Here is a 13,838-nt window from a genome sequence, read left to right as displayed (position 1 = left end):
TATCTATCTATCTATCTATATCTATTTATCCATCTATATCTATCTATCTATTTATCCATCTATATCTATCTATCTATCTATCTATCTATCTATCTATCTATCTATCTATATCTATTTATCCATCTATATCTATCTATCTATTTATCCATCTATATCTATCTATCTATCTATCCATCTATATCTATCTATCTATTTATCCATCTATATCTATCTATCTATTTATCCATCTATATCTATCTATCTATCTATCTATCTATCTATCTATCCATCTATATCTATCTATCTATTTATCCATCTATATCTATCTATCTATCCATCTATATCTATCTATCTATTTATCCATCTATATCTATCTATCTATCTATCTATCTATCTATCTATCTATCTATCTATCTATCTATCTATCTATCTATCTATCTATCTATTCTCCATACGCTGACAGCTCTTAAACTTCTCACTGAAATATATTCCCATTGCTGCAAGTTTTTGATCCTCCCAGATTTTTTCTCTGCACCTTCTTATATGATGCAGAGGAGAAAGTAATCATACGCCGGCCCGGCATTGGGAAGTCTACTTCAATATCAGAGAAAACTGCTAATCGTGTAATCTGCAGTGGCAGTGATTCTGGAAATAGATCTTACCGTGTACATCAATAACCGTAAGGGCTCCTAAAGTTGCTCGCGCTCCACCAGACAATTTTCCTCGGACCAGCTCGACTATCTCACTGATCTGCTTATTGCTTTTCTTCAAGAAATCCTGAGAAAAATCCACATATATAATGGCAATTTTAAAACTTATCTCCAGGAATATCGCAACTGGTGTCTTTAAAGTGGCCAATTGGTGACAGCACATAGCTGAAATGAGACTGTTAGCCATTGACAAATGGGAAGTATACAGTGAAAGGAAGGTTCCTTATACACAATTCATGACAGACTAAATGATAGGTAAAAATAGCATAGTAATGTTACTGAGGGTCTTACTCACTGATAAAGTGCCCTCGGTAATAGCTTCTGATACTTCTTTAGTCCAATAAATTGAGGAAACGCATATAACGACTTGTCCAGGCCACTGAAGAACCCATTGCTTTCTAGGAACCTATGAGGACAGAAATGCTCCTATTATTTCACATAGACTTTGGAAGTACAGAATTGTAATATCTGCTGATATTATACACTACCTATACACATACATCCGTAAAGTATTATAAAATCTAAATTCCAATACAGAGGGAAAAGTCCTAAGTAAAAAAGGATAATCTCCCACAATATCTGAAATCTGATGATTCTGCTGAAATCTGAGCTACAGAAGATTGTAATCCGGGAAGGGGTTAAATGTCCCAAAAGGCATTAAATATATAGGAATGACCGAAACAAAATATATGCCAGGATTGAAATCATGACAATAATTCATTTAAAAGGGTAAACTTTATTAAGTACAAAATGTTAAAAGGACATATGAAAAAAGTCCCAACAATACAGACAAAAGGACAAATCGGAGGGTGACCACTGTGGGAGCCCCAATAATTAAAAATCATCTATCATTGATTAAATGTAAACATATAAGATATAGGAGATATGATGGGTATGTACGGGTTAATACTGTATAGTGTTCAAATGTCCTTACCCATACAATAGTAGAGATTAGAATACCAGGTAGTGTATATCTCACATATAAGGTCAAGCAAGTAAATAGAGCAGAGTGTTAGTATAACAGTATAAGAAGCTCATCCACAAAACACCCGACGCACGTTTCACAAATGCTTCGTCAGGAGTCAGATTAGTATACCATAATAGGAAACTCACCTACCATACACCCGACGCATGTTTCACAAATGCTTAGTCAGGAGTCAGATTAGTATACCAAAATAGGAAGCTCACCCACAATACACTCAACGCACGTTTCACAAATGCTTAGTCAGGAGTCAGATTAGTATACCATAATAGGAAACTCACCCACCATACACGCGACGCATGTTTCACAAATGCTTAGTCAGGAGTCAGATTAGTATACCAAAATAGGAAACTCACCCACCATACACCCAACGCAGTTTTCACAAATGCTTAGTCAGCGATCAGATTAGTATACCATAATAGGAAAATCAACCACCAAACACCCGACGCGCGTTTCCCAAGTGCTTCGTCAGCAGTCAGACCCCTGACGAAGCATTTGTGAAACGCGCATTGGGTCTTTGGTGGGTCAGCTTCTTATTATGGTATACTAATACTCTGTTCTATTTATCTTGCTTGACCTTATAGTATATGTGAGATATACACAAGATAGTATTCCAACCCCTTCTCTATTAGTATAGACATTTGAACACTATATAATATTATCCCGTACATACCCATCATATCTCGTATTGCTGATATGTTTACATTTAATCAATTATTGGTGCCTTTTTATTATTGGTGCTTCCACAGTGGTCACCCACCAATTGGTCCTTTTGTCTGTATTGTTGGGACTTTTTGCATATGTCTTTTTTACGCTTTGTACTTAATAAAATGTATTCTTTAAAGTTAATTATTGTCATGATTTCAGTCCTAGCATATATTTTTTTCCACCTTTGAAAGCTGAAATCGGAAACTGGTTATGAGCCCAAATCCAGAGTTACACAGAAAGAGCACAGCACAGCTAAGTGAACAGACATCAATAATGTTCCTGAGGTTCTCATCTCCTGTATACAATGTAAAGAACTCAGTAAAACCAGTGAAACCAACTACCTGAAGGAAATGAACAACCAAAGTAATTTGCTCATTTCTCATTATCATTGTAATGACTTGGGTTGAAGATATTCATTGCTGTAATATGAAGTTGCTAATGAGCTTTGTGAGAGTTTTAATTAAGCCAAGTTAGATTTTTTTTTATTTAATAAGGTGTTCTCTGGTGCAGAAAACTTAAGTTTCTACATTATGCCATACATACATATATTAGACATATTATATGACATAATTTTTAAGCAATTGTCATTTTATGTGACTGTTCAGTATAAGATTTTGTGTGTACATCGGGAATAACATTATTTCTGGCTATCATATGACTTTTATTCTGCATTTTTACCAGTTTCCCCTTCTGCAGGCTATATATCTAATGTGCAGTTGCCACTGAGCTAGTGGGTGGATATTAGCTCTTATTATGTCTCGCAAACACAGCATCTGAGACATGAGGGTTTTCTGTTCACCTGTCTCTATGTACCACACACACTCAGAAGCAGCAGGACATTATACAATAGAACTGTGCCATGTAGCTGCGAATCCAGCTCTGGGGTGAGATAAACATTTACGAAAAAGTAGCAAAAAGGGTCTGTGTGTGTCTATGCCACTAATATATTAAGTTAAAAAGGTTGTCCACTACTTTAGCATTGATGACCTATCCTTAGGATAGGTAATCAATGTCTGATTGGTCAGGGTCCGACATCCAGCACCACCGCCGATCAGTTGTTACCCGGGTCGGTGGTGGCGGCCACCGGCCGGAAGTGCTCACTTGCGGAGCTGCTCCATCTTATGGTAGTGGCTGCCGCAGGGTACTTAACATCCGGCTCCTATTCAAATCAATAGGAGGCGGATGTGTAGTACCCTGCAGTGGCCACTATCAGAAGACGCAGCAGCTCCGCAAGTGAGTACTTCCAGCCGGCAGCCGCTGCCACTGGTAATAGCTGATCGGCGAGGGTGCCGGGTGTCAGACACCGACCGATCAGACATTGATGACCTATCCTAAGGATAAGTCATCCTATCCTAAGGATAGGTCATCAGTCCTAAAGTATCCATGGTTACGACCACTAGCAACTAACTAACTAACTGTCACTATATCAGTGGTAGTAGCCATGGATACCTAAGGTCCTGCAATGCCCTGCACATGAGGAAAGAGACATAGCGAATCAGAAGAACTATACTACATTTCTAATTGGAGGTATTTGCTAATATTATTATTATTACACCTACTACATATTGGGATAGGATCTTTAATCTGCAGGTTAATAGCGTTATAATGCTGGCCTGCGCACGCACTTAGATGAACACTGTGGGGTGAAAATTAACTTTGTTCCCCCCCGCAGCGTTCCAGTTTCAATCATGGGGTCAGCCCCGCGCTGGTTCTAATTTTACGCGTATCCTACTTCAAAAATGTACAAAATTGCTGCTGCATATGTTTCTTCTGTGGCATCAGTATCATACAAAACAAATCAGCAATGTTCAGTGATATGTCAGTGACGCGCCCCCTGGGCCAGTGTTGTTTGGGGGATACCCGGAGCCGGATCAGATGGGGGTTGTAGTCTCCGAGTGGCGGTGACCCGGTCCGTGCCCAGGGTGTCAAGCTCAGTGTGTGGCAGTCCTACAGATGTTGCTGGATGTTCTTTAGTGTCGACTACGCCACCCGTTGATTTGCGGTCAATACGGCCGCTGCTGCAGCAGGGTCCGCTGAGGCTGGTGGTGTGGGTGCAGCTTCTGGTAGTATAACCCCCAACGGGAGGGGTATAGCCTCAGGGGGTCAGTTGTAGAGGGTGGTGGTTGTGGTGGTGCAGTGAGGATGGTAATAAGACTCAGAGTCGGGCTGTGCAGTTCAGGGTTTTTACTTACTGCTGTTGTGCTGGTCACTCCGGCCTTGAGTGACCGCCCGAGCCGTGCTGCGTCCACCAGGTCCTGGACTCGGCCAACCCCCAGGTAATTCTGGAGCGTGATCCTGAGCTCCCTTTCTGACGTTCCTTTTCTCTGGCCTTCCCCACCAGGGATCCACTTATGTCCGGCTCCCTCGGGCCTCTTGTTGGTAAAACCCTTGTCTCTGGGTTCCCTGACCCTATACTTGGTGTGCCTTCGCAGTGGATTTAGTGGGGGGTCGTGGCAGATCCTGCCCACAACCTCCGGTCTCTGGCTGAGGATTAGTGCCCTCCACCAGCTTGGGATCCGGTACCCTTGTGCCAACCCTTCACCCTTCTGGTTGTATTTGGGCTCTTGGGGTTCCCTCTTCTTCCCCTCTGGGTCCTTTTCTTCTCCTCTCTCTCTTCTTTCAGGACTGCTTGACCCTCTACAAAAGACTGACTGGTAACTGTCTGCCTGTCTGACCCTGATCTAAGATGGTTCCCACCTTATATACTCCCTCTATGTGTGAGCTCAGGTGACCAGCACCCAATGAGCTCCTATCTTTACCCAGTCACATAAGAAGTGGTAATATACCGATCACATAGAATATCCTTTTAAAATGTGTAGATATGAAAAATCGCTATGTGCCAATTTTTCCCCCTTGAACCACACTCCTCTGGCTGCAGTTTAATGGTCTTCCCAATACTGTAAGCTATCACCTACAGTGGTGTGAAAAAGTGCTTGCCCCCTTCCTGATTTCTTACTCTTTTGCATGTTTGTCACACTTAAATGTTTCAGATCACAATACAAATTTAAATATTTGACAAAGAAAGCACAAGGAAGAATACTCTGTGGACTGACAAGACAAAAGTTGAACTTTTTTGATGGTGTATGTCTCATTACATCTGTTGTAGAAGTAACACCGCATTTCAGAAAAGGAACATCATACCAACAGTAAAATATGGTGGTGGTAGTGTGATGGTCTGGTGCTGTTTTTCTGCTTCAGGACCTGGAAGACTTGCTGTGGTAAATGGAACCGAAAATTCTGCTGTCTACCAAAAAATCCTAAAGGAGAATGTCCGTGATCTCAACCTGAAGCGCACTTTGGATATGCAGCAGGACAATGATCCAAAATACACTAGCAAGTCCACCTCTGAATGGCATAAGTAAAACAAAATTAAGACTTTGGCGTGGCCTAGTCAAAGTCTTGACCTTAATCTGATTGAGATGCTGTGGCATGACCTTAAAAAGGTAATTCATGCTCGGAAACCCTCCAATGTGGCTGAATTGCAACAATTTTGCAAAGATGAGTGGGCCAAAATTCCCCCAGAGCATTGTAAAAGACTCATTGCCAGTTATTGCAAAAGCTTGATTGCAGTTGTTGCTGCTGAGTGTGCCCCAACCAGTTATTAGGGTTAAGGGGCAATCACTTTTTCACACAGGGCTCTGTAGGTTTGGATTTCTTTTTCCCTTAACAATAAAGACCTTCGTTTAAAAACTGCATTCTGTGTATCCTTGCCTAATATTTAAATTTGTTTTGTGATCTGAAACATTTAAATGTGACAAACATGCGAAAGAATAAGGAATAAGGAAGGGGACAAACACTTTTTCACACCACTGTAACTTGCATCCAAAGATTGGTGGGGATTTGACAACTGGGACCCTCACCAATCCAGAAAATTGGGCTCTCAAATGCTTGTTGGAATGGAATGGAGTCTGTGCATGCGTATCACCGCTACTTTTACTGTTTGCTCCAATCTGATGAGGATTTTTATAGCCTCGTTCTTTGGATCGGTGGGAGTGCCGGAAGAATTTCAAGGGAGTATGCCACCTCCAAAATGCATATTTAACTAGGTGAACAGTTATATTGAGAACTGAGCCTTAGGGTGCTTTTACATTGCGTTTAGTATATGCTCGGTGGCATACATCCGAACCCCCCCGCAAAAAGGGATTTGGACGTATGTGCCGACGGGGCAATAGGTTATAATGTTGCCGGCAGAGCGAACGTGCTCTCTGTCGTGCATGATTTTCAACCGTGTACAGTCATGGCCAAAAGTATTGAGAATGAGACAAATAGTAATTTTTCCAAAGTTTACTGCTTCATTTTTTGTAATGGCAATTTGCATATACTCCTGAATGTCAAAGAGTGATCAGCTTAACAGCAATTACTGTACTTGCAAAGTCAATATTTGCCCAGAAAATGAACTTTAACCCCCAAAACACATTTCAACATCATTGCAGTCCTGCCTTAAAAGGAGTAGCTAACATCGTTTTAGTGATTGATCCATTAACACAGGTGTGGGTGTTGATGAGGACAGGGCTGGCGATCAATCAGTCATGATTAAGTAAGAATGACATCACTGGACACTTTAAAAGGAGGCTGGTTCTTGGTATCATTGTTTCTCTTCAGTTAACCATGGTTATCTCTAAAGAAACACGTGCAGCCATCATTGCACTGCACAAAAATGGCCTAACAGGGAAGAGTATCGCAGCTACAAAGATTGCACCTCAGTCAACAATCTATCACATCATCAACAACTTCAAGGAGAGAGCTTCCATTGTTGTCAAAAAGGCTCCAGGGCGCCCAAGAAAGACCAGCAAGCGCCAGGACCGTATCTTAAAACTGTTTCAGCTGCGGGATCGGACTACCAGCAGTGCCGAGCTTGCTCAGGAATGGCAGCAGGCTGGTGTGAGTGCTTCTGCACGCACTGTGAGGCGGAGACTCTTTGAGCAAGGGCTGGTTTCAAGGAGGGCAGCAAAGAAGCCACTTCTCTCCAGAAAAAACATCAGGGACCGACTGATATTCTGCAAAAGGTACAGGGAGTGGACTGCTGAGGACTGGGGCAAAGTCATTTTCTCTGATGAATCCCCTTTTCGATTGTTTGGGACATCTGGAAAACAGCTTATTCGGAGAAGAAGAGGTGAGCGCTACCACCAGTCTTGTCTCATGCCAACTGTAAAGCATTCTGAAACCATTCATGTGTGGGGTTGCTTCTCAGCCAAGGGAATCGGCTCACTCACAGTCTTGCCTAAAAACACAGCCATGAATAAAGAATGGTACCAGAATGTCCTCCAAGAGCAACTTCTCCCAACCGTCCAAGAGCAGTTTGGCGCCCAACAATGCCTTTTCCAGCATGATGGAGCACCTTGCCATAAAGCAAAGGTGATAACAAAATGGCTCATGGAACAAAACATAGAGATTTTGGGTCCATGGCCTGGAAACTCCCCAGCTCTTAATCCCATTGAGAACTTGTGGTCAATCATCAAGAGACGGGTGGACAAACAAAAGCCAACAAATTCTGGCAAAATGCAAGCATTGATTATGCAAGAATGGACTGCTATCAGTCAGGATTTGGTCCAAAAGTTGATTGAGAGCATGCCAGGGAGAATTACAGAGGTCTTGAAGAAGAAGGGGCAACACTGCAAATATTGACTTGCTGCATTAACTCATTCTAACTGTCAATATAACCTATTGGTCCTCATAATATGATTGCAATTATATTTCTGTATGTGATATAAACATCAGACAAACACTAATAAAAACCAGAGGCCAGCAGATCATGTGAAAATATAATTTTGGTGTCATTCTCAAAACTTTTGGCCATGACTGTACACCTACTGGAGGCGGACACTCAGACGCAGTCTTGCGAGGAGGGCGGTTCAAACGTATGGCCCAACAGAGCCACTGAGCATATACTGGACGCAATGTGAAAGCAGTCTTATAAAAATCATACTAGCACAGTACATTTTAGTGGTATAGGGCCTGAGAAAATTACTATTAATTCAAATGCAAATTTGGAGATTTCGGTGCACCATTGGTGTGGCCAAAAGCTTTGTTATGCCCCTTAAATTTGTATTTCGGGGTCTTCCCCTGATTCTGATTGACTGATTGACAACATTCGAGTGCTCAAAGTTAGCGCTGCCTGAACTCAGCACACAAGCTTGCGCATGCGCATATATCACATGTCAGTGTGTGCACGAAAACACTGCAGGCGGGTATGTTCTGCTCCCTGGCTCCTCTGTACGGCTGCCACTCACTACGCTTTAGAGTATATCAATGTAGTGAGTGGTGGCCACAGAGAGGAGCTGGAGAAGAGAACTACACTACAGTATGTGTGCAGCTGGGCTCAGGTAGAGTCAGTGACAAGCAAGCTGAGTTTAAGCATTGTTCACTCTTGGCAATTGAGTGCTGTCAATCAGAATCGGGAGAAGACCCCAAAATGCAAATTAAGGGGGTGTAAAGGTGCCCTGAGATATTGGCCACGTCAAGGGTGCACCAAAGTCCCATCATTTTCATTTGAATTAAATTTAATTTTTTCTGGCACTGTACTACTAAATCTTACATTGCTAGTAAGATTTGTATAGGGACGGAGTCCACTATATCACTGTATAGCTGGTGTAAGGTGGCGGTGTTCACAACGTGCAGTAACTGAGACAGTGACCCAAGCAAGTCCAACATAAACAGCTTTTATTTCAGCAACTCACGGGTTAACAGAAAGTCCTCCGGTTCGCAGCCGGGTTAACACAAGTCCATAACAATGGTTGCCGGGGGCAACGGCCGCGCTGGGCCGCTCTGAGCCTGACAGGTGCAGAGCCTTCCCAGGTGTGGGTTCAGCTACTCACAGATCTGCCAAGCTTTCCTGCTATGCTACTAGCAGGTCCCAACACTGAACAACACTAACCCTTAATGCAGGGTTTTTAAAGGACCTGTGGCAAGAGCCACTTCAAAACCCGGGCTGGAGGGAGGAGGCCGCCCCACTGCCTTCCTGTAGCCTCCTCCAAGAAATGAAGGCCCTGCCGGGTTTTACTAATCTGCCTTAGCCAGGTCAATGCTCACCTTCATTCCTGCATTGCAGCCGCAGGTGTGTCTGTGACTGCAATGCACTCCAATGGATTTAATAGGTCTCTGTACACATTCTGGGGGATATATAGCATCCCTCGTATACGATCCCAGTCACTGCCTCACACTGGTTTAATGTGCCTTTTGGGTCTTCCAAAACTTTTATATGTTATACATCCATTTTGGTATGCATGATCTAAGTGAGTACACTATTCTCATCAGGTTCAATAGAGCTATTGTGGGTAGAAATGAGTGAATCTGAAGGAAGAGCAAATCTGAAAAGAGAAAGAGAGAGGAGAGAGAGAAGAGAGAGAGGCAAGGAGGGAGAGAGAGAGGAGAGAGAAGAGAGAGCGAGGGGGAGAGAGAAGAGAGAGAGAGGGAGCAAGAAGAGAGAGGGAGCAAGACAGGGAAGTGAGAAGAGAGAGAAGAGAGAGAGGGAGAGAGAGGGAGAGAGAAGAGAGAGGGAATGAGAAGAGACAGGGAGAGTGAGAAGAGAAAGGGAGCGAGAGGGAGAGCGAGAAGAGATAGCGAGAAGAGAGAGGGAGTGAGAAGGAGAGAGAGAAAAATGAGAGAAGTGAGAGAGAGGGAGAAGAGAGGGAGAGAATTTTTTCCTAGATCCAAAGTTTGGGTCTCCATTGTTTTCACTGGGATTCAGGTTCAAGTTTGGATACAGTTCTGGTGCCTGATGAGAGCTTTGGACTAAAGTTTGGGTCGGGTACCAGAACCTGAACTTCCACGGGTCCACTTATCCCTAATTTACTTTAATGTAAATGCTATAATAAAAAAATGCATACAGTAATAGCCTTACCTCAATGTATCCCTCAATCCCATCATAAATGACTTGTCTCATGCTGGCCAACATATTTTCTTCCACTTGCAAAAGCCATTTTTCCACCATACCCTGGAAGGCAGACACACAAGCCCATTACAGTGATATACCATGAGGCGCGTACACCTTGATTAGCACAGAGATATATTACTCATGTCGTTTCTCTACGCTCAAACCATCTGATCTTCTGTGTTCTAAGTAGAAAAACAATACCTCCAGGAAAGCGTTTGGTAAGAAATAACCTAATCTGAATAATTAATTTAGTGAGGATTGACCGGGGGCAACCAGATACATCTGTCTTCATGAATGACGTTTCCCGGCCTGGGCTCATTACTACAGGTCCGTAACTGATGACTTACAGGATGGGAAGGTGAAGACAGCTGTCTACCGTCTCTTCTGACCGGTATGTACTTAGATAAGACACATAAAAAAGAAAAAAAAAGCAATAATAAAGAATACCTATTTTCTACTCAAGGTAATATCCAATTATTGGTCATATTTAATAGAACGCAACAAATATGTGATGTTTATTAGTGAATTCTGAAAAATACACGTGTCAAATATATGTGGTGTTGGAGCTTGGATGTGTAAATTATATAACATTTCCAGTGTGAAAATAGTAATATTTTAGAGCTGCCATGGAAGCATAGGTCTAAAGATACTTTTCTCCTGCTCGTAATTCAGCCCAATTTATTGTTGATATAGACACTGGAAAATGAATTGTACAATTGCATACACAGTAGATTGGATGATGGTTAGGGCATAGGGGGTAACTTCCGATTGCTGCCCCCACCCTGGCTCTTCAAAATGGAGTCGAGGACGATCATGCGCAGTGCCACACCATTCATTCATAATAGGACCGCCGGAGATTGCCGAGTGCTGCACTCGGCTGGTTTTCGGCACTCCCATTAGAATCAATGAAGCAGCAGTGCACATGATAGACCTCCACTCCATGCAGGTTCTTAGGATCGGATGGGACCCCAGTGGTTGGACCCCCAGTGATTGGGAAGTTATTCCCTATCCAACGAATAAATTTATTCACCAAAAAATAACAATAATGCAACTTCTTTTCTTAAGACTCTGCATTGTGCCGTTTCTCTGTTATTCCTCTTTGAAATGATTGACAACTGGGTGTTACCAGTTGTGGGTGTGTCCCCACACAAAGTGTGCTGACAGTAGTGACTCTGTAGGAACATACCCTTTTAAAGGGGAACCCAGATGTCAATTTATTCTAGGAGGCATAAAAGAAGAACAGTATAACATAATGTTTTAAGAAAAGGTGCTTCAGAATTGTTATTTTATGAAGAATACAAGTATTATAGAGTATGCCTCGGGGTAACCCTTGACTCTGATCTTTCCTTCAAACCACATATCCAAGCCCTTTCCACTTCCTGCCGACTCCAACTCAAAAATATTTCCCGGATCCGCTCATTCCTTAACCAAGAATCTGCAAAAACACTAGTGCACGCCCTCATCATCTCCCACCTCGACTACTGCAACCTCCTGCTCTGTGGTCTCCCTTCTAACACTCTCGCTCCCCTCCAATCTATCCTAAACTCTGCTGCCCGAGTAATTCACCTATTCCCCGGCCTCTCCCCTCTGTCAATACCTGTACTGGCTCCCCGTTGCCCAGAGACTCCAGTTCAAAACCCTAACCCTGGCATACAGAGCCATTCACAACCTGTCTCCCCCATACATCTGTGACCTAGTCTCCCGGTAATTACCTGCACGCAACCTCCGATCCTCACAAGATCTCCTTCTCTACTCCCCTCTTCCCACAATCGCATACAAGATTTCTCCCGTGCTTCCCCCCTACTCTGGAACTCTCTACCCCAACATATCAGACTGTCGCCTACCGGGAAACCTTCAAAAGGAAGCTGAAGACCCACCTCTTCCAACAAGCCTACAACCTGCAGTAACCCTCGCTCCACCATACTGCTGCACGACCAGCTGTACCCTCACCTACTGTATCCTCACCCACCCCTTGTAGACTGTAAGCCCTCGCGGGCAGGGTCCTCGCTCCTTCTGTACCAGTCGGTGACTTCTATTGTTCATGATTATTGTACTTGTTTTTTATTATGTATACCCCTTACACATGTAAAGCGCCAAGTAAGAAATGACGCTATAATAATAATATCTGAAGGCCTCATTCACAAATCCGTGTTTCACGTACATATTTTTCATGAACAGGACAAGTACCTATTATAGTCTATGAGTATGTTCACATATCCATTTGTTCTACAAACCGATCGGCCGGCAAAAAAGGAGACATCCGTATTTGATCTGCTTTATGGATCCAACTTGCCCATTGTAGCAGATAAGTCTGCGGAAAAAACTACAAAAACGGATAGCACTGTCCATTTTTTCCTGTTTAATTTGTAGGAGGAACTCTAAAAACTTTTTTTTTTCATATGAGAAAATCAGATGCTACACTGATGGTAAAATTGGACGCATGAACTAAAAATGAATGAAAACTGTGTCTAACACTCTGCTGAAAAACAGTCAGTTTTTCCTTGTAAGCAAAAATAGCACATCTGAATGAGGCCTTAGAGAGGACCTTTACACTCTGCAGGTTTGTCTATTTTAGTAAATACTTCTTAAAGGGGTTGCCCAGTACTTTTATTAATAGCCTGTGTAGTACTATAGGTCCACCCCTATTCATTCCTGGCACCGAGAACAGCTGATCGACTTGGGTGCTGGGTGTAACGCCGATCCAGTATTGACGACCTATCCTAAGGATAGACCATCAATATAAAAGTACCGCACAATCCCTTTAATTCTGAAGCATCTTGTCTTACAGACAGCTTTGAGCTCTTCCTCTATTTCTCCTGTCTCGAAGACAGATTTGAGCAATTTTTAAGGGTGAACACAACTGATAAGTGGGAAAAGGCATTTGTGTCTGATAAGATGTATTACAAAGTTATCTTTGTTTGTACTGTTGATGTGTGAGAAGGAAAAATAAAACTGTAGTTACTATGTAAATGCACATTTTCCGTAAGAAATATAAACCTCTGTGCTTCTAGACAAGGCTAGAGTACAGCCATGTGCTGAACCTCTACATTTTAAAAAAGCACTCCTCCCATCAAAGTGTTTATCCTCTTAATATATTGCCATCATCATATTATATTGCACTGGGTACTTACAATTGCTCATTTTTCCTTTCTACCCAGCTAATTCTTCTCTTTTCTCTGCTCTATGTAGAAACTGGAAGTCTCTTGTCCCTGCATTTATTATTCCCCTCTTCAACTCCTGACACAGCTGCTCTCTCCTCCCCCTGTCATAGACTTTTGCAGTGACTCATGACTCATACAGGAAAAATTGACCTCCTGTTTCTACAATGAGGTTTCAGAAGGATTCAGCCAGTCAGTTTTTAATCACATGATGTCTTAGACCTAATGGAAAAGATGAGAATTAACTGGGTAGAAAGGCAAAATTAGCAATTGTAAGTGCACAGTGCTATATAATATGATTACAAAGTAGACGCGGCACTTCTGATAAGTGGTGCACAAGTAGGATCCAATCCCATATGCAGATATATGAAAAAGTTGGCACTCGATTTGTGATCAATAAAGATGAAATTTTATTTGTAGTATTTTCC

The 13,838-nt window shown here is 42.5% G+C and overlaps 1 protein-coding gene across 2 annotated transcripts in view; it reads right to left on the bottom strand.

Annotated features, from left to right (window-relative positions):
• Nucleotides 1-13,838, bottom strand: part of DNAH3 (dynein axonemal heavy chain 3) — a 487,274-nt gene that overhangs the window by 253,938 nt on the left and 219,498 nt on the right. For both annotated transcript variants that reach the window (XM_073647962.1, XM_073647963.1), the window contains exons 25-27: nt 10,220-10,312; nt 985-1,095; nt 642-756 (exon numbers count right to left, since the gene is read on the bottom strand). In XM_073647962.1, coding sequence (XP_073504063.1) covers nt 642-756; nt 985-1,095; nt 10,220-10,312 — 319 coding nt within the window. The remainder of the gene's footprint in view (nt 1-641; nt 757-984; nt 1,096-10,219; nt 10,313-13,838) is intronic.

The sequence above is a fragment of the Phyllobates terribilis genome, unplaced genomic scaffold (genome assembly GCF_046119375.1).
Source record: "Phyllobates terribilis strain yellow unplaced genomic scaffold, ASM4611937v1 Scaffold_9__5_contigs__length_417890890, whole genome shotgun sequence".
Taxonomy (NCBI): Eukaryota; Metazoa; Chordata; class Amphibia; order Anura; family Dendrobatidae; genus Phyllobates; species Phyllobates terribilis.
The sequence above is the reverse complement of the archived record's forward strand: the minus strand, read 5'-3'. Positions and strand labels throughout refer to the sequence as shown.